Source organism: Malus sylvestris, chromosome 1 (assembly GCF_916048215.2).
Source record: "Malus sylvestris chromosome 1, drMalSylv7.2, whole genome shotgun sequence".
In the NCBI taxonomy this organism is placed as follows: domain Eukaryota; kingdom Viridiplantae; phylum Streptophyta; class Magnoliopsida; order Rosales; family Rosaceae; genus Malus; species Malus sylvestris.
The window spans coordinates 122,321-149,070 of NC_062260.1; the positions used below are offsets into that span (position 1 = coordinate 122,321).

General features: G+C 39.0%; 1 protein-coding gene across 1 annotated transcript; it reads left to right on the plus strand.

Annotated features, from left to right (window-relative positions):
- LOC126628674 (vacuolar protein sorting-associated protein 20 homolog 2-like) lies at window positions 1-26,750 on the plus strand. Its single transcript, XM_050298459.1, has 6 exons — window positions 1-394; window positions 18,327-18,436; window positions 18,560-18,712; window positions 19,335-19,418; window positions 26,353-26,497; window positions 26,628-26,750. The coding sequence occupies exons 1-6, from the start codon at window positions 1-3 to the stop codon at window positions 26,651-26,653; spliced, it is 912 nt and encodes a 303-aa protein (XP_050154416.1). The 3' UTR covers window positions 26,654-26,750.

Genomic DNA, 26,750 nt, shown 5'->3' on the forward strand with positions numbered 1-26,750 from the left:
ATGGATGAATCGGGTCATGCCCCTTCCTTGCCCATCCTCCTTGGAAGGCCATTCATGAAGACTGCTAGGACGAAGATTGACGTCTATAATGGCACTTTGACAATGGAATTCGATGGGGAAGTTATTAATTTCAATCTTTCCGATTCTATGAAGTACCCTAGTGAGAATCATTCATGTTTTGCTATTGATTTAATTGACTCTTTGTCACAGGACCATTTGGACAAATTGAACGACGATGCACTTGAAGTGGTCATTGCACAAAGCATGGACAAGCCAAACGTTGAAACTACAACCAAGGAAGCCCATGGCATGCATGATCATCCTTGTGCCGTGCCCCCTAATGATGAGGTTATTGAGATGGTGGCTGCCCTCGAGTCATTGCCATCACAATCGGGTAAGTATTCGGACCCTATTTTAAGTTCAGTTTCGGCTAATAAAATGCTTCCCTCAGTTGTGCAGGCACCTACACTTGAACTTAAGCCGTTGCCTAGTCACTTGAAGTACGTTTTCTTAGGCGAGAATGACACGTTGCCCGTCATTATTTCATCCTCACTCACGGCACAAGAAGAGAGCAAATTGGTGCGAGTGCTTAAGGAGTACAAAACGGCAATTGGATGGACCTTAGCCGACATAAAGGGAATTAGCCCTACTACATGCATGCATCGCATACTTCTAGAGGAGGGGTCCAAAACATCCCGAGAGGCTCAACGCCGTCTCAACCCTCCGATGATGGAAGTTGTGAAAAAGGAGGTAATCAAGCTTTTGGATTGCGGCGTAATCTATCCAATCTCGGATAGTAAGTGGGTCTCACCTGTTCAATGTGTTCCGAAGAAATCTGGAGTGACGGTGGTTGCAAATGCCGAGAATGAACTTGTTCCTCAACGCATCCAAACCGGTTGGAGAGTGTGCATAGATTATAGGAAGCTAAACGCCGCCACGAGGAAGGATCACTTCCCTTTGCCGTTCATCGACCAAATGCTTGAAAGGTTAGCCGGTTATGCTTTTTATTGTTTTCTTGATGGTTATTCTGGATATAATCAAATTGTCATAACACCTGAAGATCAAGAAAAAACCACTTTTACATGCCCCTTTGGCACTTTTGCATATCGTCGCATGCCTTTTGGTCTATGTAATGCACCGGCTACATTTCAAAGATGCATGATGAGCATATTTTCGGATTATGTTGAGAAAATCATTGAAGTGTTTATGGATGATTTTAGCGTGTTTGGTGATTCTTTTGATGGTTGCTTGCATAATCTTAGTTTAATTTTAAAACGTTGTGTTGAAACTAACCTTGTACTTAATTGGGAAAAATGCCATTTCATGGTTAAACAGGGCATAGTTTTAGGTCATATAGTCTCTGAAAACGGTATTGAGGTTGATAAGTCGAAAATAGATCTTGTACGTCACTTACCCTCTCCAACTTCGGTTAGAGAGGTTCGTTCTTTTCTTGGCCATGCAGGTTTCTATCGTAGGTTTATCAAGGATTTCTCAAAGGTTGCACAACCTCTTTGCCGTCTCCTACAAAAAGACGTGGCGTTTGAATTCACCAAGGAGTGCACGGCATCATTCAACCAACTCAAGGAGTTGTTGACCACGGCACCCATCATTGTTCCACCAGATTGGAGTCTACCTTTTGAGCTCATGTGTGATGCGTCCGACTATGCCTTAGGAGCTGTTTTAGGACAACGAAAGGACAAGAGGCCGCATGTCATCTACTACGCCTCACGAACGTTGAATGATGCACAATTGAACTACTCCACTACGGAAAAAGAACTTCTTGCCGTTGTCTTTGCTTTAGATAAATTTCGATCATATCTAATTGGTACTAAAGTAATTGTTTTCACTGATCATGCAGCTCTGAAGTACTTGCTCACCAAAAAGGAGGCCAAGCCACGGCTAATTCGATGGATGTTGCTACTTCAAGAGTTCGACATAGAGATTCGGGACAAGAAGGGAAGTGAAAACGTGGTGGCTGACCACCTAAGCCGAATGGTGCACAATGAGGAGTCTTTGCCAATTTTGGAGACATTCCCCGATGAACAATTGCTGTCCGTTAAGGTTAGTACACCTTGGTATGCCGATATTGTTAATTTTTTGGTGTCAAAACGTATTCCAAGTGAGTTCACTAGGCACCAACGTGATAAACTTAGGCATGATGCACGGTTTTATGTGTGGGATGATCCGTACTTGTGGAAATTTTGCCCCGATCAGATTATACGTCGTTGTGTGCACGATTCTGAATGTCAATCAATTTTGAGTTTTTGTCACACATATGCATGTGGGGGGCACTTTGGCACACAACGCACAGCCCTCAAGGTGTTACAATGTGGATTCTATTGGCCTAGTATTTTTAAAGATGCTAAAACGTTTTGCTTAACATGTGATAAATGCCAAAGAATGGGTGGAATTAGTGCAAGAGACCAAATGCCGCAGGTTTCTATCCTCAATGTTGAAATTTTTGATGTTTGGGGTATTGATTTTATGGGTCCCTTCCCTTCTTCGTATGGTTTTATGTATATTTTGCTTGCGGTTGATTATGTGTCGAAATGGGTGGAAGCCAAGGCCACCCGTACTAATGATTCTAAAGTGGTTGCAGATTTTATTAGAACTAACATTTTTGCAAGGTTTGGAATGCCACGAGTAATCATTAGTGATGGAGGATCACACTTTTGCAATCGGACCATTGAAGCATTATTGAAGAAATACAGTGTCACCCATAAGGTTTCTACACCTTACCATCCTCAAACGAACGACCAAGCCGAGGTGTCCAACCGAGAGATCAAGCAAATACTTGAGAAGACCGTTGGGCCAACAAGGAAGGATTGGAGCTTACGGTTAGATGATGCACTTTGGGCGTATCGTACGGCGTACAAAACCCCCATTGGGATGTCCCCCTTCCGGCTTGTCTATGGCAAGGCGTGCCATCTTCCCGTTGAATTGGAACACAAAGCACTTTGGGCCATCAAGAAGTTTAACATGAACCTCGATGAAGCAAGAAGTCAACGGAGATTGCAATTGAATGAGCTTGATGAGATACGGCACGAGGCGTACGAGAATGCAAGCATTTACAAGCAAAAGACCAAAGCTTTCCATGACAACATGATCCGTGGGAAATCATTCTCACTTGGGCAGAAAGTGCTATTGTTCAATTCCCGTTTACGGTTGTTTCCCGGTAAGTTACGTTCTAAGTGGATTGGACCGTTTGTTGTTACTAATGTTTTTGTTCATGGTGCAGTCCAAATCCAAAGCTTGAAAACGGGACAAGAATTCAAGGTGAACGGGCATCGTTTGAAGCCATATTATGACACCTTTGTGGAGCATGCCGTGGATGACATACCCTTGGATGCCGTGGGACCTAGCAAGGAGTGAATGAGGTCTTCGTCCGGCTGAACGACGTTAAAGCAAGCGCTTCTTGGGAGGCAACCCATGCATGCAACAAAGGAAGACCTAGAAAGCACTCCAATTCCAGATTTGCGTTCCTAAACTCTTCTCTTTGTTGTTGATTTCATTTCTGCCATGTTAGGTTGTTAGATGTGTTTTGTTTGCTTGTTGTTATTTGTGTGAGTCTATGCTTGAAACATTGAGGACAATGTTTGATTTAAGTGTGGGGGGGTAACCAAAGTGTTTTCTTGCAAATTCGTAAGGTTTTATCAACCATAATTTCAAATGTTGTTTCTTGCTGTTTTTAGGTGTTTTTAGGCTGTTTTGGTGTGTTTGAGTATATGTTGATCTAAAAATCCGAAAATCCCATAAAAATGTGAAAAATTTGTTTTAAAAACCCAAAAAGAGTCGTTTTTGTGTGTTTGTTTGTGTCTTAGGGTACCTTCCAACACAATGATGAGGATTCGGTTTGTAATTGCATGACGGTTAAAGAGAGTTAGAAACATGGATAAAACTTTGATTTACTCTTTGGTTTACGCTTGGTTGTGGTTATAACTTATGAATGCACATGTAATCATAAAAGGAAAAAATTAGTTTTTGTAACATGCTTGAAGGAAGTAACTCAACTAACGCTACAACCTTGTGAGACTTGAGCCTAAACGTTTAATTGGAGAGTTAAAATCTGTGCATTCTTTGTTTTCTAAAGTCGTTGCATGATCTCATTATTCTTTGCTTGGTTGCTACTTAGAAGGCGTTTCATCACTTAGAACCAAACACTAGAACTCATGCCCATTGCATTCAAAACATGTCATTGATTTGCATAACACATATTCAAGATTAAAGTGTGTAGTGTCCACCATAGCCCAAAAGCCGTATATCCCTATTCCATTATGTTTTGTAGGTTTTAACCCCATTGAGACTTGTTTAGCCTATTTTCTTTGTTAACCACATTATCCTCACCTAGCCTAGATTAGGACCATCCACACCCTTGTTCTTAAAACATAGTAAAGCATAACACAAAGATGAATTCCTTTTGATCAATGTGTGCGGGAAATAAGTGTGGGGGAAGGATGAGTGATATGGGGATGTGCCAAAGTCTTGAATGAGGCACGGCAAAAGAAGAAGAAGAAAAGAAAAAGAAAAAAAGAAAAGAAAGAAAAAAAATTCGTGAAAAATAGAAAGAAAAAAAGAAAAGTTGTGAAAAACATGCAAAATAGTTGAAATGCATGTGAAAAAGAGTTCCAAAGTGTTGTTTGTTGAAGAAAGGGTCCAAAGAGTTGCATTCGGCCCTAATTGATTGTTTGAGTCTTCCACTCTGTTTTGAATTTGATTTCGGCATGCTAAAGTGAATTCTAAGTTTCGATTTCCATACTTTGCTTACTATTGTTTTAAAGAACGTTTGTTTTCCATATCCGTTTTTGTTAGCCAATACCTTGAGCCCCGTTACAACCCTTAACTTTAATCTTGAGTGTTGTGTATTTCAATTTGTGGAGTTTGAATTTGGTTTGAGCATATGGTGTCATTGGTTCTCGCATCTAAGTAGTGGCATTCCATTCATGAGATCATATTTATAAACATGCTTAATAACTCCGTAAAGTGCTTTCTTTGTCATACATATATGTGAGCATTCGTTTTTATTTTTACATCAATCTTCTCACATATAACTAGGGTAGGGTGTGAAGTTAGAAAATCTGAGTGAAAATAGAGTGCATATCTAGTAAGGAATTGAGGGATTCTCTAAGGCATGTTACTACATTCAAAATCATGTTTTAATTGGTTATTTGTGAACTAATGAGTAGTGATTATGATTAAGTATATGCTTAAGTGTAAAGATGGCTAAAATCTGTGGGAATGATGATTTTTAACATGTCATGTGCATTGGAAATCCCTGAGGCGATTGTTGGAAGGTTTAGGTCGAGTTTTACTTGTTTTGCTTTGTTTTATTTACTTTGTTTCGTTTTGTTTTGCTCGAGGACTATGATGTGAAAATTATGTTGACACACAAATTAACCCTCTTTTTATCGATTGTAGTAAGTATGTAAGTAGGGATCGTTCTAGGCCGGGGATTAGGAGGGATTGCTAAATCACTTGAAAACTGACTCAAATACGTAAAAACAAGTTTAAAACACTAAACTAGACTCAAAGAATGCAAAACTAAACTTTAAAACACCAAAACAAACAAAAAGACTCAAAACAGCAAACAAACACTCAAAACTGCCTTAAAACACTTTCTGGGCAGTTTCTGACACTCAGGAAGAATTTGGACGAAAATTGATTATAACTTGACTCAAGACACTTAAAAACACAAACTAAATTGATTTCTAACTAGTATGACTCAACAAAGAAAAGGGGGATTGATTTTGGACGAATTTAAAAACAAAACAAAACTTTGTAAACTAAAACAGATTTTAAAACGAATTTGGAAGATTTGAATGGATGGAAGGCTAGCTAAGGGGTTCATCTCCACACATGTCACACTTGCATATAAAACGATTTCCAATTGCTTTTCAATAAACCATGAATTCTCAACGCCCCAAGTTAATTAGGTCCGCTTAAATTAACCCTCAGATTTTCCTTAAGTTATTGAATTGGATGAATTGCATACGACAACCCAAAGCATTCCCCACAAGTCCCCTACATGATTGCATAATAGAGATACAAGCAAGAATCATTAAGTTCTATGAAAACCATAAGCATTGACGAAGCACTTGTTACTATGATTGCATGAAACTTATGCCAAGAATTTACTTAACACGATTGTGATCAACAACCTTTACTACTTGTGAATATAAGTTCATAACGATTAGGTGAAATTCCCTTATATCCTAGCATCAAATTCATGCATGCAAACTAAGTGTCGACCCTCAATCAACATACAAGAATAAGTTTTAATTCACATAGATAAGCAAATTGAACTCACAACTTATGAAACGCAATTAGAAGTAATCAAATCATATAGCAAGCATAAACATGGTTTCGAATCCCCCCCTAGCCAAGGGGGTTTAGTTCCTCATACTCGCAAATAAACAAAGATAAATAAATTTAAACATTAAAACAAAGATAGAAAACACCTAGAAACGCTCCACAATCCAAGCTCCTTGAATGGCATGCACGGCTCCAAGAGTTCTTCCTTCTTCTCCTTTGCAAACTCACGGCACAAGAGGTATATTTGGGTGAATGGTGTAGTGAAAATATGGTAGAGGATGGTGACTAAATGGTGCAGCAAAAGATGGTATTTATAGGCTGAAATTCGCAGCCCCTATGTAGCAAAGGAAAAGGATTTAAAGGCCTAATTTGTATAGGATAATAACACACAATCCTTGAAGGAAAAGGCTAAGGCTTTTAGAAACCAAGGGGGAAAGGAATAATCAGGTTTCTAGGAGTCCTAGAAAGGTTTGGGGCGTCACTTTTGTAGGACAAGGGATAAGGCCTTCTAGAAAGGTTATTTTGTGGCTGATTTCTAGAAAAACAAGGGATAAGGTGTGGCACCTTTGTAGGAAAGGATTAGGTCTTCTAGAAATCCCATTTTAAGCATCCTAATCTAGTTAGAAACCCTCCTAAGTGGCTGGAATGTGGATAATTTAGGATTAGGATAAGATAAGATAGGATAAGGTTTGTTTGGATAAGATAAGCTAAGATAAGGTTATGGATGAGGTTTTGGATAAGATCCTTCTCTTGAGTTGATTCTTTGGCTTTAATTCTTCTTCTTCATGTAGGAATACTTGCTTGAGTAGGAAACTTCATTCGTCTAGGAATCCATCTTCAATTAGGACTCCTACATTGATTAGGAATCCTTCTTCATTTAGGAATCCTTCGTTTAAGCCCTTTCCTACTTCAACTAGGAAACTTTGTATATTCAATTCTTCAACTTTGAAACACCTTCCTAGCTTCATCAATTCCTCAAATTCGTCCATCCCTTGTGCTTCATGTGCATGAACTCCATTCTAGCCCAATTTTGCTCCAAATTGCTCCAAATTGCTTCCTTTTGCTCACTTTGTCTCTAAAACCTGAAAACATATGAAAATAGCTTAAAAGACTAACTTAACTAAGAAAACACAACATAAATGCATAAGAACTAACTAACTAAGGCGCATAAATATGCTCCTATCAGACTAGCAAAAGCTAAGTGTGGGGGAATTTGATAGGAGCATATTTATGCGCCTTAGTTTAGCTCGTTCTTGTGCATTTATAGTGTTTTTCCTTAGTTAAGTAGTCTTTTAAGCTAGTTTTATGTGTTTTCAGGTTCTAAGGGCAAAGTATGCAAAAGGATGCATTTTGGAGCTTTTTGGAGCAAAGTTGAGCTTGGAATGGATGTCATATGCTTGGAGCCAAGAGGATGGACGAAATTGAAGATTTGAAGATGATTTTTCCTACTTGAACAAGGTTTCCTAGTCGAAGTAGGAAAGCGCCTAAGTGAAGATGGAATCCTAGTTGAATTAGGATTCCTAGTCAAAATGGGTTTCCTAGTTGAATTAGGATTCCTTGAGGATGAAGATTCCTACTCAAACAAGGTTTCCTACTTGAAGTAGGAAAGTTAAATCCAAATGGCATCAAGTTGTAGCTACAAAGAAGATTTCCAAGTCCAAGAAGGAGAAGGAATCCAGAATGAAGAAGGAATGACAAAGACAAGGTTTCCTAATCCTAATAGGCAAAGTTTCCAAATGCAATGAGGAGTCCTTATCCATTTAAGATACCTTATCCTTGTTCTAGAAACCTTATCCATCCTTGCCGTGAGTTTTCCTTGCATTAGAGGGTTTCTAGAAGCCCTAATCTGCCCTATCCTTTAAGTGCCGCACCTATCCCTTCTAGAAACCTGATTTCCTTGCCTTGCAAGGCCATCTAGAAGCCTTATCCACCTTATTCCTATCCAGCCGCACCTAGGACCCCTTTTCCCTTGCAAAATCTGACTGTTAGACCTATTTCCTTGTGGATTTGGGTTATCCAAGTCCATATCTGATTACCCTAGGGTTTTAAGTGCCTATATATACTCCTATTAACCCCTAAATCAGAACACAACTCACCACAATTCACAAACAACTCCAGAAATTCGTCCAAACTGCTCTCCACTCTTGCAGCAGCCTCCCTACACCATTCTACACCTTTGCCGCACCATCCTTCCTCCCTAAACACTCATACATCCATCCATAATCGTTCTACACCATCCATAAGGCCCTAAACCTGTCCCTAAGTCCTTTGCCGCACCAAGGAGGATGAGAAGAATGCTTGGGAGTTCATGAAATTCAAGTTGAAGCTGCTGGAATTTCTAGGTGTTTCTTTTCCTTTGATTTCAATGTTTAAATTCAATTCTCTTTGTTTTGTGCATATGAGGAACTAAACCCCCCCTTGGCTAGGGGGGATTCGAAATACATGTTTATGCTTGCGTTATGATTTGATTACTTCTAATTGCGTTTCATAAGTTGTGAATTCAATTTACTTATCTATGTGGATTACATTGATTTGTGTGTGTTGGTTGAGAGTGCACGCTTAATTATCATGCATAAATTGAATGCTAGGATATAAGGAAATTTCACCTAATCGTTATGGAATTATATTCACAAGTAGTAAAGGTTGATGATCTCAATCGCGTTAAGTAAATTCTTGGGATAAGTTTCATGCAATCATAGTAACAAGTGCTTCGTCAATGCTTATGGTTTTCATAGAACTTAATGATTCTTGCTTGTATCTCTATTATGCAATCATGTAGGGGACTTGTGGGGAATGTTTTGGGTTGTCGTATGCAATCATCCAATTCAATAACGTTAGGAAAATCTGAAGGTTAATTTAAGCGGACCTAATTAACTTGGGGTATTGAGAATTCATGGTTTATTGAAAAGCAATTGGAAATCGTTTCGTATGCAAGTATAACATGTGTGGAGATGAACCCCTTAGCTAGCCTTCCATTCACCCATTTAAATCAAATTCGTTCTTTCAATCTGTTCTAATTTACAAAGTTTGTTTTGTTTTTAAATTCGTCCAAAACCAATCCCCCTTTGTTTTAAAGTGTCAAATTAGTTAGTAAGTGTTTTACTTTGTGTTTTTAAGTGTTTTGATTCAAGTTAAAACCCAAATTCGTCCAATTTGGTGCTTAGTGTCCAAAACTGCCCAGATTGTGTTTTTAAGGCAGTTTTGAGTGTTTTGGTGCTGTTTTGAGTCTTTTGGTTTGTTTTGGTGTTTTAAAGTTTAGTTTTGCATTCTTTGAGTCTATTTTAGTGTTTAAAACTTGTTTTTACGTTTTTGAGTCCTGTCCAAGTGATTTTGCAATCCCTCCTAATCCCCGGTCTAGAACGATCCCTACTTACATACATTGCTACAATTGATAAAAAGAGGGTTTAATTTGAGTGTCAACATAATTTTCACACCATATATAGGTATATACAGAAAATAACTGCCCACTCACTGGTATGTCGAAGGGTCGTAACCCCCGTGACACCCTTGAATGCGCTCGTCCTCGGGATAGGTCTCACCTATATGCGAAACAACTATAAAAACGTTATTTAAAGCACATAGGCAAAACTAGCTAATAATTTCTCATACATTGCTCAATTTTGGTATCTGAATATACCAACGCGATCAACTCAACCTCAGGATCATCACCAAATTTTTAGAAAAAATTTTGGAACTCTCACGCGCCCTCACGCGCCGACCAAGGTGTTGGAAGTATGCCCACAAAGCCAATCATTTGATGTAATAGCTTTTGGAAAACTTATTGTATTAAACTTTTATATGTTTAATGAAGGGCAAAGCTTAGTGTTAATCACTATTTATTGTATCATGTGTTTAAGCAATAAGGGAATCCAAGGAATGTATTTGATCTAAGAGACAAATGATTTAAGTAAGTTAGATTAACGAGACCTTTCTCTTATGTTCATTCCTAAAACGTTCCTAACCAAAGGATTGCCAATTAGGCATTGACAATCCGCTAAGGTTAGTATGTGTTATGTCGACTCAAGCGTGAGTATGACTAGTCTCAAGTCATTTGGTGTTGGACACTAAGACAAACACATAGGTGCTCGAAAGAGTAATCGAGTACACTGAACTACGATGAAAAGAGAGTTCGAACATACATGTCATGTAAGAACTCGATAGTTGCAATATGCAAAGTAGTTCTTTGACCTGAGGCATCATAGATGTCTAATGGTTAGGTCATTGACCTTTCATCATGTCAAAGGCATTCCATTGGAGTGTCCACGGCATTGTTGGGGTCAAGCTATCTAGTCATGTAGGCATATGAATGCACAACAAGAGATCTCTAACCTTCCATGGTGGAAGGAGAATACTCTAAGATATGATTCGAGAGTCTTTGGCCAAAGCATATGAATATGACTTAGGAAGTTTGTTCCAAATCTTATTCAATAGAATCATATGGAGAAGTATCACATTGGATAGTAGACATGAAACAAACTATCACTTAAACAATGTGATTAAGAGTATTGTATTAGAGAAGGACCGTATTGCATTGTAGTTGTAACTGGATAGGTTCTCCAACCAATTCTACTTAGCTTGGGTAACCATGACATGCTGCTAGGTGTCACTCATGGTTTGTGGAAGCCCTAATGATTAGCAAACACTAATTTTAAGGGAGAATTGAAATGTGGTTTCAATTCACAATCGATGGTTAAGAGTAACAATCGCCCACTACCTCGCTAAATGGAACCTAATGGATCGTACACCGAGTAAGGATGAAAGTGAAGATATTAAATGAAATGGATATGCAATTAAATGGTTTAATTGAAGAATGGTCAAAGTTAATTAATTAGTTAATTAATTATACGAAATGTTTGTATTGGGCTTTTAAGTTGGTTTTGGGCTTCGGGGCCCAAAAGCGTTTTGGTCCACAAGGCCCATTATGTTTAAGTTGTATGATAACTAAAACAAAATGGGCAATTAGCCCAATAACATCAACATGGCTGGCCATAGGGTGAGTGGATGCAAACTTGGATTAATTACAAGTTTGCCACTCACATGTGATGAAGTATAAATTCAACTTTATAGCTTTATTTTCATTTAGGGTTTTCTTGATGAAAAGAGGTGAAACATTTGCTCTCTTTTTCTCTATAGAGGCCGGCCACTTAGAGAAGTTTTAGCTAGCAATCTATTCTTCTCTAAGTCATCCATTTCTTCTTCACAATATATCCTTGGTGAAGAGACTTAGAGACATCAAGCTTTTGGTGTTTTGGAGAACATATCCTCAAATCCTCAAAGAAGCAAAGGAGCACTAAAAGGAAGAAAATCACAAGGAAGATCCAAGGAGCAAGGAGGTGACTTGAAGGCCGTCCACTTGGGTGAATCCCTTGTGTAATCAAGGATGAGCTTCAAGGGTAATGAATCTCTAAATCCTTTATTCTCTTTAATGTTGTTAAAGAGTTTATTGGTTCACCATTCACTAGGCTTTGAAAGTCATGGGTTTTATGAATCGTTTTTTAATGCACGCCTACTTTAATGTGTTAATAGTTTGTATATGTATTCAAATATTCTCACATGTTCTTAGCTAAGACAAAATTTTTCCTTCAAGTGGTATCAGAGCCTAGGCCTAGTTTATGGTGAATCCTTTTGGGTTTTGTGATTTTTCATGGTTTATGATTTAAGTGTTGTAAATGTTACAAGCTCTGTTCTTGCTTTTGAATAAATTTTGCTTGAAAATTTTGCATCTCAAATGTTGTAGATGTAGTTCATTGAAGCATGAATATTGGAACTAAAATTTGGTGCCATATATGTGGGGAAATTCGGCCAAATCCAAAGGGTGGTTTTTTGGGTTCATGTTTGTCTTGTTAAAAAGGTTTTAAAGTGACTTTTGGAACCCCTAAGTACCCTAGGATGTTAGCCCTCTTTTGAGTAGTGAAAATTTGAGTTTTATTGAGTGAAAAACATTCATGGAGCTATTATGAGTTTTCATGAGTGTTCTTCAATGTTCTTGAAGTTCTTGTCAAGAACAAAAAGTTTTGATTTTTAGATTCAAAAGTTTAATGTTTTTCATAAAGTTTTGGTTTATTTTTCATGGGTGATGGTTATAGGTGAAGGATGTTTAATGCCTTTAATGTTAGACAAAAAATTTTCAATGTTTGACAAAACTTTATCTTACAACCCATCCAAATCACCTTTATCTCATCTAACAAATCAACTTGCAAAAACTTTTTAGAAAATTTTTCACTTCTTCACTAAAAGCCGGCCACCCTATAGAATAGGGTATTTTTTGGCCTTTTGTGCAATTATATAAAGTTTTGATACTTTTGTGTATTTGCATTTTGGCCCAAAAGTTTACGTATTTTTACGTAAAGGTCCAAAATCACTAAAGGACAAATTGTTTTGTTCCTTTAATGAAGTTTTAGCAATTGTTGAAACTTTTGGGTTCTAGTTGTAATTACATGAAATTGTGGACTTTTGTGTTTTTACAAAGTGACCCCAAAAGTTTTTTTTTTGTTTTTGCAAAATGGCCCAAAAGTTGTGGTCATTGTTTTTGGCCCAAATAAAATGAGAACAAAATGGTTTTGTCTCTTTAAATGAGAATTGGATTTTCATTTTGTTTAGTTCCATTTAAATCAATTCTATGAATCCGAAAACCAATTGTTTAAGTTGCTTTCTTAGTTAATGTGATTGATTAAGAAAAGGGTGATTATGAACCAAAGGCCTCGATAATTGAGCTATGTGATTGGCCGCTTTACATTATGAATGTTTGGGTTAAGTAGATTAGATTTGAATGTAATTTGATTAGTTCTAATTTGTTGTAAATGGAAATAAGTCCATCAAATGTGTTGTAAAAGGGCATAAACCCTTCTTTTTATTTCTTGTATTCCTTTTTGTTTAAATGTATGCAAATTGGAATAGTTGGGTCCAACGCCCAATAGGAAATAACGGTTTAATTAGATTAAACGCGTAAATAAAATCAACAACTATCTACCTTAAACCCAAGGTCCAATACAAGGCTCGTGTTGGATCAAATGAAACGGTTCATAATCATCCTAAAACCTAATATGACTATATAGTCCATATGAGGATGCAAAGCATTCGTTAGTAGTTCCATATAGTCTGGCTTATTTCATCGAAATAGTGGGAGTATTATAAACTACTAATTCATAATAACTTGGACCAATGGTTGTGATAGGCCCAAGTTCTTTTAATGAGATTAAAATAAATTTGATGTAGCCCAACACTACTCCCTTAACAAAACGAATATTAAGTTGATAAGCGAGAGATGTTTTGAACATCTCTTCGTAGGCCTTCCACCGTGGTGGGCTGCAATCGTTTGTGACTCCTACACCGGCTTCACCCTATCATGGGGAAGTTCAAAGTATGTGCTTACATCGAGGAGGAGTCCATAAACATATGATGAAGTGAGTGTACGCAACGAGGATGGCCGACATCGTATCATCGTGAGGCTATTCATGAACCCCTACACGAACTAAGCATGGTGGGAATAACTTAACTAAGTGCAATGGTGCCGACATTGTATCATCGTGAGGTAACATTCTCTAGAGGCCAAACTAGATGGGTAATTACAAAAGTTGTAAATGAATAAAGCGTTATTTTCTCATCATTATTTTTGCTAACCAACATCATATCATCGTGAGGTGGGCTTGGTAATGGTGAGTCTCCCATACCCCGCTTAGAGTTCAAAATAACTCTCGAATTCCATTGAGGGATGTGGAATTTGCCAAAAATAGTGGGTGGTACTATTTGATTTAAGACCCAATCAAGTAGTTTTAAAACAAACAATCTAATACGATTTCTGTTATGTTATGTAGTTAACGACATGCCTAAAATAATACCCACCTTTATACTTGACAAAAGGGGCCTTAGGGGCCAACGTTTCCTTGCTTGGTATCGCCACATTGAGAATGTCTCAAAGGTGAAAGACATATTGTATGTGCTTAAGCAATCCCCTCCTCATGTACCTCCTATGAAACTAGCTTCAAATGAGGAGTGTCAAAATTATGTTAGACACTATGAGGATGACTTACAAGCCAAATGCTTAATCCTCACTTCACTTAGTGAAGAGCTTATGAAGCTACATAAGCACATGGACACTTCTTGTGCCATGGTTGAAAGTTTGCATAACATGCATGACATTGAGACCAGTAATGTACGATTCTCAAATGTTTGTAGTCTATTGAATGCCAAAATGGCAAAGGGGACATCGGTCCATAAACATGGACAAAAGATGGAAAGGATCTTTAAAGATCTTGCGAGTTTAGGAACTTCCATCGATGGGAAAATGGCCCAAGATTTTTTCCTTGCATCTCTCTCGAATGATTTCACTAAGTTTATTGTAAACTATAAAGTGAATAGATTCGATCATACTTTTACCGAGATGATTGACATGTGCTGTAAGTTTGAACAAGGTTTCAAAAAGGACAGTGGGAGTGAGAATGCAGTCACAAGGAAAAGGTTGCATAAGAAGAAGGCAAAGAAATCCAAAGGAACATGCTTGCATTGTGGAAAGGATGAACGTTGGAAGAAGAAATACAGGGTGCGCATTGCGAGCCTTATGACACGAACTTTTGAAGAGACTATTTCCCTCATAGAGAGTGCTTTTACAGTGAGCTCCAATTCCTGGATATTTGATTCAGGCGCTAGTCAACATATCTGTAATACGATGCAGGGACTAGCAGGGAGCAGGTCACTGCACAATGGGGAGATGGTTGTGCGAGTTGGGAACGGCACTAAAATCTCTGCAAAAGCAATAGGCACCTACATGCTTAAACTACCCTCTGGGGAAGTCCTGGAACTTAAAAATTGTTTATATTTTCCTTCATGTATAAAGAATTTGATTTCTATCTCTAAGCTTTTATGAGATGGGCACTCAGTATTGTTTGACAAAAGGAGTTGCACTTTATACTTGAACGGTCGTATTATCTCTCATGGTAATATGATAGAGGGACTTTTTCACCTAGAGACGAATAGTGGGATGCACTGTATTGAAAGCGGGAATACCTCAAAACCCAAAAGGGCTAGAGAAGAAGTTAACCAAGAAAGGATGTGGCATCTTAAACTTGGACATGTGAACCTTGATAAGATTCGCAAGATGTCGAAAGATGGATATTTCCGCCCATTAGGTAATGACCAGATGGGTACTTGTGAATGTTGCTTGAAAGGGAAGATGACCAAATCTCCATTTATTGGAAAAGGAAAGCGTGCCACTGAAATTCTAGGGTTAATCCACACTGACGTATATGGACCTATGTCTACTACATCGAGAGGAGGCTTCTCCTACTATATCACATTCACCAACGATCACTCTCGGTTTGGCTATGTGTATCTTATGAAGTACAAGTCAGAATCCTTTGAAAGGTTCAAACAATTCAAGAATGAAGTTGAGAAGCAAACTGGGAAACAGATAAAGACCCTAAGATCGGATTGAGGGGGTGAATATCTGAGTAATGAGTTCCTAGATTATCTCAAAGAATGTGGAATAGTATCACAGTGGACTCCACCGGGAACTCCACAACTTAATGGAGTTTCTGAAAGGAGAAATCGAACCTTGATGAACATGGTTCGTTCTATGATGAGTTCTGCCAATCTACCTGTAGCATTCTGGGGATACGCTCTATATACAGCAACTTACTTGCTTAACAGAGTACCTTCCAAGTCAGTTTCACAAACGCCCTATGAGATATGGCATGGAAGAAAGCCAAGTCTTAATCACATTAAGATTTGGGGTTGTGAAGCATATGTCAAGAAGCTTGAAGCTACTAAGCTTGAAGCGAGATCAGTAAGACGCTATTTTGTGGGATATCCTAGAGAAACTATGGGATATGAGTTCTACCAACCTGACGACCTGACGACCAGAAAGTCTTTGTCGCCAGAACTGCTAAGTTTCTAGAGGACGAATTTGTTCTCAAAGGAACTATACGCAAAGAGATGGAAATTAATGAGATTAATGATGAACCACAAACAAGCACTCAACAAGTTGACAACCCTGTTCCCGAACCCCTAGCTCCACGTAGATCTGAACAGGTTAGCAAGCCACCTAAGAGGTATGGCTTAAATAATGACTTTGCGGAATTGCACGTTCTAGGTGGCAATGACACAAAGGAGGACCCTAGGGACTACACTGAAGTAATGTCCGACATTGATTCAAAGAGATGTCAAGAGGCCATGAAATCCGAGATGGATTCCATGTATCAAAATCAGGTCTGGACTCTTGTAGACCCTTCAGAAGGTATAGTACATGTTGGAAACAAATGGGTCTTCAAGAGGAAGATAGGCGTTGATGGGAACGTGGAGACTTATAAGGCTAGACTAGTAGCCAAGGGTTACAGGCAAATAGAATGGATTGACTATGAAGAAACGTTTTCTCCTGTAGCCATGATTAAGTCCATTCAAATTTTGCTTGTTATAGCTGCGTACCATGATTATGAGATTTGGCAAATGGACGTGAAGACGGCCTTTCTGAATGGCTACCTAGAGGAAGAGCTTTATATGACTCAACTCGAAGGTTTCATGTCCAAGTCTGAAAACACTAAGGTATGCAAGCTTCAGATGTCCATTTATGGACTTAAGCAAGCCTCCAGGAGCTGGAACATTCGTTTTGATACTGAAATCAAATCGTTTGGTTTTACTCAAAACGAAGACGACAATTGTGTTTATCAAAAGGTCGTTAGGGATGCAGTTGTATTCCTAGTGTTATATGTAGATGACATATTACTATTCAGGAATGACACTGCAGTACTTTCTTCTGTAAAAGTGTGGTTGTCCAAAACCTTCCACATGAAAGATTTAGGAGATGCATCTTATGCACTTGGGATAAAGCTCTATCGTGATAGATCAAGAAAATTAATTGGATTATCCCAATCTATGTACATTGATAAGGTGCTAAGTAGGTTCCAGATGGAACAATCTAAGAAAGGTTTTCTTCCTGTGAGACATGGAATTCACCTTTCTAAGTCCATGGAACCTAAGACTCCTGAAGAGATACGGAAAATGAAAGCTATTCCTTAAGCTTCTGCGAAAGGAAGTCTCATGTATGCCATGATATGCACAAGCCTTATATCGCAATAGCTGTGAGCATTACTAGTCGATATCAATCTAACCCAGGATCAAAACACTAGACAGCTGTCAAGACGGTCCTTAAGTACTTAAGAAGAACTAAGGACATGTTCCTCGTTTATGGAGGAGCGACAGAGTTGCGAGTGGAAGCCTATACAGACGCAGATTTCCAATCTGACGTCGATGATAGAAGTTCCAACTCTGGATATGTATTCACTCTAAATGGTGGGGCTGTCAGTTGGAAAAGCAAGAAACAAAATGTAATTGCTGATTCCACGACAGAGGCTGAATATGTCATTGCAGCTGAAGCCGGCAAAGAAGCGTTCTGGATGAAGAAGTTCATTACTGAACTTGGAGTGGTTCCAACCATTACATCACTAGTAACTTTGTATTGTGATAAAGTGGGGCGATAGCTCAAACCAAGGAACCCAGGGCACATCAAAAGAACAAGCATTTTGACAGGCGCTTTAATATCATTAGAAGATATGCTGCCGAGGGGAAAATCAACATCCTCAAAGTTGCCTCAGCCGATAACGTAGCAGATCCACTAACGAAGCCAATGTCTCAAATCCAACTTGACCGCCATATGGAAAGGATGGGTATTAGATACATGGGAGGATGGCTTTGAGTGCAAGTGGGAGATTATTGGAAGTATGCCGACAAAGCCAATCATTTGATGTAATAGCTTTTGGAATACTTATTGTATTAAACTTTTATATGTTTAATGAAGGGCAAAGCTTATTGTTAATCACTATTTATTGTATCATGTGTTTAAGCAATAAGGGAATCCAAAGAATGTATTTGATCTAAGAGACAAATGATTTAAGTAAGTTAGATTAACGAGACCTTTCTCTTATGTTCATTCCTAAAACGTTCCTAGCCATAGGATTGCCACTTGGGCATTGACAATCCGCTAAGGTTAGTATGTGTTATGTCGACTCAAGCGTGAGTATGACTAGTCTCAAGTCATTTGGTGTTGGAAAGAGCTTTGTTAGCATTAAAGAAGAAGAAGGCACAAGAAGAATTATTGAAGCAAGTTGATACCTGGGTTATTAATGTTGAGCAACAAGTCTATAATTGCACAACCCTACCTTACTTGTCCATTTTCTTTCTTTCCATTTCCTTTACAACTTGGTCTACTTTAACAAGCAAATAACATGTTCACACTCCTCGAGTAAATGTTTTGGTTCAGTTGCAAGACATCGAACTCACAAGCAAGCAGAAAGCGGTATTCGAGAGTTTGAAGGCTGGTAATAATGCGATTAAAGCCTTACAAAGTGAGATCAATCTCGACGATGTGCAAAAGCTGATGGATGATACCGATGAAGCTAAAGCTTACCAAGATGTGAGCTTCATTTCTTCTCTTTCATTTTTTGTTTTTATTTATCTAGTATTTCATCTGAGTTTTTTTGGGTTGCATTCTTAGAATGAGGATCTATATCAAAACACTTTCTGGTGATTTGGGAAGAGTTTTTATTGTCACATTTCTGATGCTCGTTCTGTGCATGGCCCTCCCTCTTCCCATCTCCCTCCCTCATTTATTAATATTTGAGAGCCTACCATCTTTTTTCTTATGGTAAATGGAGGAGCGTAAGTGCTTGGAATTCTGTTGTTGTTTTTATTATAAATCAAGTGCGAGAAAATGTTTGCCTCTGAGTTGAGTTTGTAAAGATTGGCGATCTTGTAAGGTTTATACAGGTTATTTTCCTATTAACAAGTTTACTTTTCAACCCCCACCCATCCCTCTTGTTTGACACTAGATACCCAATATAACTATTTATGCTATGATCTCGTAAAAAATTATGTCTTTGTTTTTCACATCATTTGTGTGTATTCCTGTATGTTATTCTCGTCATTGTAAACAATGATTAGTTAACATCTAAACCTTATCTTCTTCTTTGCTTATCATCTTCTCCTCGGTTTTTCCTTTTTAATAAATTCTACCATTTCGCTCATGATTTTGTTAGGAAATTAATGCAATCTTGGGGGAGAAATTATCCGCTAAAGACGAAGAGGATATTTTAGCAGAATTAGAGAATTTGGAAGCTCAAGTATGATATTTCTATTCTAAAAATAGGTCCACAAACGCTAATGATTGTTTTGCTTCCTGATTGTCATTTTTTCCCATCTGGGTATTTTTTATAAAGCAAATTTGTTCCTGTTTCAATTCTTTATTTAGTGATTAACATACAATGCATTACTGCTCTCTACAACAACAACAACAACAACTAAGTGGGGTCAGCTATATGAATCCTAGAACGCTATTGTGCTCGGTTTTATGTCATGTCCTCCGTTAGATCTAAGTACTCTAAGTCTTTTCTTAGGGTCTTTTCCAAAGTTTTCCTAGGTCTTCCTCGACTCCTTCGGCCTTGAACCTCTGTCCTGTAGTCACATCTTCGAACCGGAGCGTTAGTAGGCCTTCTTTGCACATGTCCAAACCACCGTAACCGATTTTCTCTCATTTTTCCTTCAATTTCGGCTACTCCTACTTTACCTCGGATATCCTCGTTCCTAATCTTATCCTTTCTCGTGTGCCCACACATCCAACGAAGCATCCTCATCTCCGCTACACCTACATGTTGATGCTTCACCGCCCAACATTATGTGTCATACAGCATCACCGACCTTATTGTCGTCCTATAAAATTTTCTCTTGAGCTTCAGTGGCCTACGATGGATACACAACACGCCAGATGCACTCTTCCACTTCATCCATCCAGCTTGTATTCTATGGTTGAGATCTCCATCAAATTCTCCATTCTTTTGCAAGATAGATCCTAGGTAGCGAAAACGGTCGCTTTGGTATTTCCTGATCTCCGATCAATACCCCTAACTCATTTTGGCCTCCGTTTGCACTGAACTTTCACTCCATATATTCTGTCTTTGATCGGCTTAGGCGAAGACCTTTAGATTCCAACACTTCTCTCCAAAGGTTAAGCTTCACATTTACTCATTCCTGAGTTTCATCTATCAACACTATATCGTTTGCGAAAAGCATACACCAAGGAATATCATCTTGAATATGTCATGTTAACTCATCCATTACCAACGCAAAAAGGTAAGGACTTATGGATTGTTGATGCACAAAAGCAGTGAGGACTTTGGGACAACAAAAAGTATTAAGTTTGTGATTTTCGCTAGATTGCTCCGGTCATTAGTGTGGATAAGTATATAAATGGATAGAAACAGGAAAGCAAACACAAGATGTACTTGGTTCACCCAGATTGGCTATGTCCATATAGTAGAGGAGTTCTCATTAATTGTGAAGGGTTTACACAGTACATAGGTTCAAGTTCTCCTTTAGTGAGTACAAGTGAATGATTTAGTACAAATGACATTAGAAAATATTGTAGGAGAATGATCTCGTAATCACGAAACTTCTAAGTACCGAAGTGTGGTATCGTCTTCACTTGCCTTATATGTCTCATAGGTAGATGTGGCATCTTCTCTAGAAGTACTCTTCCTCCATCCAGGGGTGGTATCTTTAACTGGTAGAGATGCATAAGGTAATGTATCAATTTCACTTGAAGCTTACTTGTAGTTTTAGGTTTGGTCAAACTCGATACAAACCATGTAGTAAGAGTCCCCCAAGTCGCCGAGCTAGGGGATCTGCTAAAAGAGGTGACAGACAAGGTAAGCAATTAGAGCTCCAAGCAATCAGTCCCAGATCAGAAGTTTGATTTCGAGTTTCGGCTGATTGTTCTCATTCTCCCTATCTTGCAGGCAGCATGAAGGATAAAAAGAAGAAAAGGAGAAGAGGTGATATGAGATACTTTTTCTTTTGAAGAAGTAACTTTCCACAGACTTATTCTTGAACTGGGCTGGAAGGTTTTCTGGTTTCCTCCAGAGTATAAGGCCGACTGAATAATTTGAGGGTCAAAACAAGTCCATCAAATCTAGAGTACGTTCGACCCTGCTGATATGGGATACTTTTGTTGTTGACAAAGTAGTGGATGTATCGGCACATGTTCTGTTACGCTTGTCTCCACATGCTTCCTTGTATCCTTCTCACTTGCCCTATCTGTTCCTCAGGCAGATGTGGTATCTTCTCTGGAAGCATAAGATGTTGAAGATGAGTACTCGAGAGCAATGCCAGGTAAGTAATCAGGTAAGGGGTTCCAGGTAGTCAATTCCTGACTGGAAGCTTGATTCCAAATGCTGACTGATTGCTCTCTTTCTCCTTGTCCTGCAGGTAAGAACAAGGCCAAAGGAAAAGACAGGGAAAAAGCATGATATGGGATACTCTTGCTTTTAACCCTGATGATATGAGATATTCTTTCTCTGATGTAGCTTGTTTGTAGAGGTATTCTCGGGGGGAAAGAAAGCTGAGTATTTCGAGAGGCTTCGTTGGGAGTGCCCTCTCAAATATGAGGAAGGGTTGAGCATTTTTGCAGGTCTACCTATTCGTTGAGGATGGAGGTCGACATATATAGGAGTCTCCCTAACAATAAGTAGTAATACTATTCCTTTACCCTGCTTGGTCATAGCACGGTAGTGGGAGCTGCCAGCTTCACGTGTTTTAACTCTATCAGAGCACTTTGAAAAAGTGGTCTGTGATATCTGGAAAGCTGATGTTGCGTGTGAAGATTACAGACAAGCTTTATCCAAGGAGATCTGGCTCTCGAAGTTGAGAAAGCAGTGTGAAGATTACAGACAAACTTTATCCAAAGAGATCTAGCTCTCGAAGTTGAGAAAGCGGTGCCTCTTCGGTTTTCAAACAAGCAATCCTGTCGGGGATCTATCTCTTGAGATTCAGAGAACGATGCCTCTTCGATTTTTGAGAAAGCAATCCTGCTAGGAGTTTGGCTCTCGAGATTCAGAGAGCAGTGTCTCTTCGATTTTTTAGAAAGTAATCATGTTAAGAGTCTGGCTCTCGAGATTCGGAGGGCGGTGCTTCTTCGATCTTGAAGCAAGCAATCTTGTTAGGAGTGTTTTCTCGAATGTGAGTAAAGGTTGGGCCTGTTTGCTAGTCTACCTTGCCACGAAGCACAGAGGTTGACACACAGGGACTTTCCAATTATCCAGCAATGGTCCTGTTCCTTTACCCTAGTGGGTAATAATATGGTATCTAGACCTTCAAAATTTATGTGTCTAAACTTTGTTAGTGCTGTTTCTTTGCTATTCTTGTACCCTTCTTGGTCATAGCGATGTAATGAGAGCTGCAAGCTTCACGTGTCTAAACTTTGTCAGAGATCTTTGGCAAAGTTATCTGTGGTACCCGTGAGCTAATATTGCGTGTGGAAAGTGGATGATTGAACAGTAACATTCACGTGCTTTCTACTTCACCAGAAATCTTCGACAGAATGCCCATAATTTCTGCAAAGTTGAGTGTGCATGGGACAGGTGCTGAGAAGGCTGAAAAAGCAGGTGCTTCTTCGATTTCTGAGATCAGCCCTCGTGGTCTCTGAGTAGCCCAGCTTTTGAGAAAGCAAGCGCCTCTTCGATTTCTGCAATCGGCCTTCATGGTCTTTGAGCAGCCTAGCTTTTGAGAAATCAAAAGCCTCTTCGATTTATAAGATCGGCCTTCGTGGTCTCTGAGCAGCCCAGCTTTTGAGAAAGCAAACGCCTTTTCGATTTCTGAGTAGGCGCCTCTTCGATTTCTGAAGCTCCGTCGAGTGCAAATTTTTATAGAGGCTGGCATTAAGTTTCAAAGCACACTTGAACCTCTACTAGTAGAAGCTCCCTTCTTGCATTTCTAAGATCTTGATTTGTCCGACCTTTTCTCTCTTCAACACCTTTGAAAATGTCTGGCCCCTCCGACCGTCGTTTTGACTTGAACCTTGTTGAAAAGGCAGCCACGCCTTCTCCAGACAACATATGGCGCCCATCCTTCTTATCCTCTACTGGTCCTCTTATTGTTGGGGATTCCGTGATGAAGAATGATATGACCGCTGCGGTGGTGGCCAGAAACCTTCTCACTCCCAAAGATAACAGACTACTTTCCAAACGGTCTGATGAGTTGGTTGTTAAGGATTATCTGGCTCTCAGTGTTCAATGTGCAGGTTCTGTGTCTAATATGGCCCAATGCCTATTTGCTCGAACCCACCAAGTTGAATCATTGGCGGCTGAAGTGATGAGTCTCAAACAGGAGATTAGAGGGCTTAAGCATGAGAATAAATAGTTGCACCGGCTCGCACATGACTATGCTACAAACATGAAGAGGAAGCTTGACCAGATGAAGGAATCTGATGGTCAGATTTTACATGATCATCAGAAGTTTGTGGGTTTGTTCCAAAGGCATTTATTGCCTTCGTCTTCTAGGGCTGTACTGCGTAATGAAGCTCCAAATGATCAACCTCTGATGCCTCCTCCTTCTAGGGTTCTGTCCAGTACTGAGGCTCCGAATGATCCCCCTCCGGTGCCTTCTCTTTCTGGGGCTCTACCGATTGCTGAGACTTCTCCTAAGCAACCTTTGTGAAGGCTCCCTCTTGTTTGTTTATTTTGACTCATGTATATGTACATATTTGTAACTTATCAGAGATATCAATAAATAAGCTTTGTTTCATTTCAACGTATTGTGTTAAATACACCAAAGCCTTCTTCACTAAGTTCTTTGAATTTTTCTTTTGTTGAAGCTTGTATGTTGAAGCTTTGTGAGTGGAGCATGTCGGTTGAGGTAATGTTCCCTTAATTTCCCGAGTGAGGAAAACTTATCGGTTGGAGACTTGAAAAATTCAAGTCACTGAGTGGGGTCGGTTATATGAATCTTAGAACGCCATTATGCTCGGTCATGTGTCATGTCCTCCGTTAGATCCAAGTACTCTAAGTCTTTTCTTAGAGTCTCTTCCAAAGTTTTCCTAGGTCTTCCTCTACCCCTTCGGCCCTGAACCTCTGTCCCGTAGTCACATCTTCTAACCGGAGCGTCAGTAAGCCTTCTTTGCACATGTCCAAACCACCGTAACTGATTTTCTCTCAGCTTTCCTAAAATTTCGACTACTCCTACTTTACCTCGGATATCCTCATTCTTAATCTTATCCTTTCTCGTTTGCCCACACATCCAACGAAGCATCCTTATCTCCGCTACACCCATTTTGTGTACATGTTGATGCTTCACTGCCCAACATTCTGTGCCATACAGCATCGCCGGCCTTATTGCCATCCTATAAATTTTTCCCTTGAGCTTCAGTGACATACGACGATCACACAACACGCCGGATGCACTCTTCCACTTCATCCATCCAGCTTGTATTCTATGGTTGAGATCTCCATCTAATTCTTCGTTCTTTTGCAAAATAGATCCTAGGTAGCGAAAACGGTCGCTCTTTGGTATTTCCTGATCTCCGATCCTCACCCGTAACTCATTTTGGCTTCCATTTGCACTGAACTTGCACTCCATATATTCTATCTTTGATCGGCTTAAGCGAAGACCTTTAGATTCCAACACTTCTCTCAAAAGGTTAAGCTTTGCATTTACCCCTTCCTGAGTTTCATCTATCAACACTATATCGTTTGCGAAAAGCATACATTAAGGAATATCATCTTGAATATGTCCTGTTAACTCATCCATTACCAACGCAAAAAGGTAAGGACTTAAGGATGAGCCTTGATGTAATCCTATAGTTATGGGGAAGCTTTCGGTTTGTCCTTCATGAGTTCTTACGGCAGTCTTTGCTCCTTTATACATATCCTTTATAGCTTGGATATATGCTACTCGTACTCCTTTCTTCTCTAAAATCCTCCAAAGAATGTCTCTTGGGACCCTATTATACGCTTTTTCCAAATCTATAAAGACCATGTGTAAATCCTTTTTCCTATCTCTATATCTTTCCATCAATCTTCGTAAGAGATAGATTGCCTCCATGGTTCAGAGCCCTGGCATGAACCCGAATTGGTTGTCCGAAACCCGTGTCTCTTGCCTCAATCTATGCTCAATGACTCTCTCCCAGAGCTTCATTGTATGACTTATTAGCTTAATACCCCTATAGTTCATGCAATTTTGTACATCGCCCTTATTCTTGTAAATAAGCACCAAAGTGCTCTTCATTTATCCTGTTACCAATATTGCTATTACCAATTCTGTTTTCATGCAATGCATGGTATCCAGTTCTTGTAAGAACAATGCAATTTGGTGTCTCATCATCCCTTCGCCAGCAGTTTGACTGCTAGATTTCTAGGATAGAAAATTGGTAGATATGCCACTACCTTATCCCACTTGCTTTGGACTTTCAACTGGGGTAAGATATATTCTTCTTCGGAACATGAACTTGTCGCACAGCGTAAAGGGCAGGTTTTTGTCCCTCTCTGACCTTCATTTAACCTTTCCTTCTCCTTCATTTAACAATCAATCTTATGTAGGCATCCGTTCAAATTATGATTTTGAACTTAGATATAAGTAAATATGAAATTTCTTCTTTTAAAATTTTCTCAACTTCTTGTTCTTGCTGGTTTTCCCTTTTAGTTTTATGTTTTTGTTGTACGGTTACCTTTTGGTTTTCCCTTTTAGTTTTTTTGCTGGTTTTAATAGTATATGTTTGCTTCTGGTATGAAGGCAAAGTTTGCGAATGAGTGGAGGGTGATCTGAGGACACATGGTCATGGGATGGTGATTTTTCAATAACTAATAAAAACACACCTTGCACATTATGGAACAAGTTAATGTTCAATAACTCAACAAAATGAAATGCTGATTGTTTTTGTCAGAAGCATTTTTAACCCTTAGATGTTTTTACGTCTAAGGATTCATGGTGTGTTTTTCATTGTGTCCTTAGACACATACACACTCATGAATGTTGTCTAATGAGAACTTAACCTGAGGGCTTGAGTTTGTGATTTTAGTCCATATGTTTGAGGTCTTTCACTGAATCTTCATGTATGTTGAAATTGGATCTTGTAGATTTCATATTGCCAATTAAATCATTAAAAAACTAACCTTGTGTCAAATTATATCATGAATTTTCTTTTGTTTGTTTCTTATTCTTGTTAGTTTTACTATTCTGGTGTCACATAATTTCATCTAATCTAAAAGTGAAACTTCGCTCCTTTGTCAGATCACCGTTCAAGATATGTCTATAGCTCCTGCTTCAGTGCTATCTCCTAAAGAAAATGAGAGGTTGGACCTTCCCGATGTACCAACCAAAGTACCAGTTGCACCTGATCTGGTTACGAATGATGAAGTTTCCACTAAGACAAAAGGTCTCTCTCTCTCTCTCTCTCTCTCTCGCACACACACACACACAACAAGAACCCGACAAACACAATGTTAACTGCTCGTTGCTCGCGTTAACTCAGCTGCAAATGCCTGACAATATTTTGGGATATGCAGTTATGGAGGAACCGTTGGTGGCTTGATTAGATTAATTGAATTAAGTTGCCTTCTTGTCAAACTGTTTTCAAATGTCAATTGATGCTCATCCCTTCTGTAACCATGCATGTACCAGTAAAAATT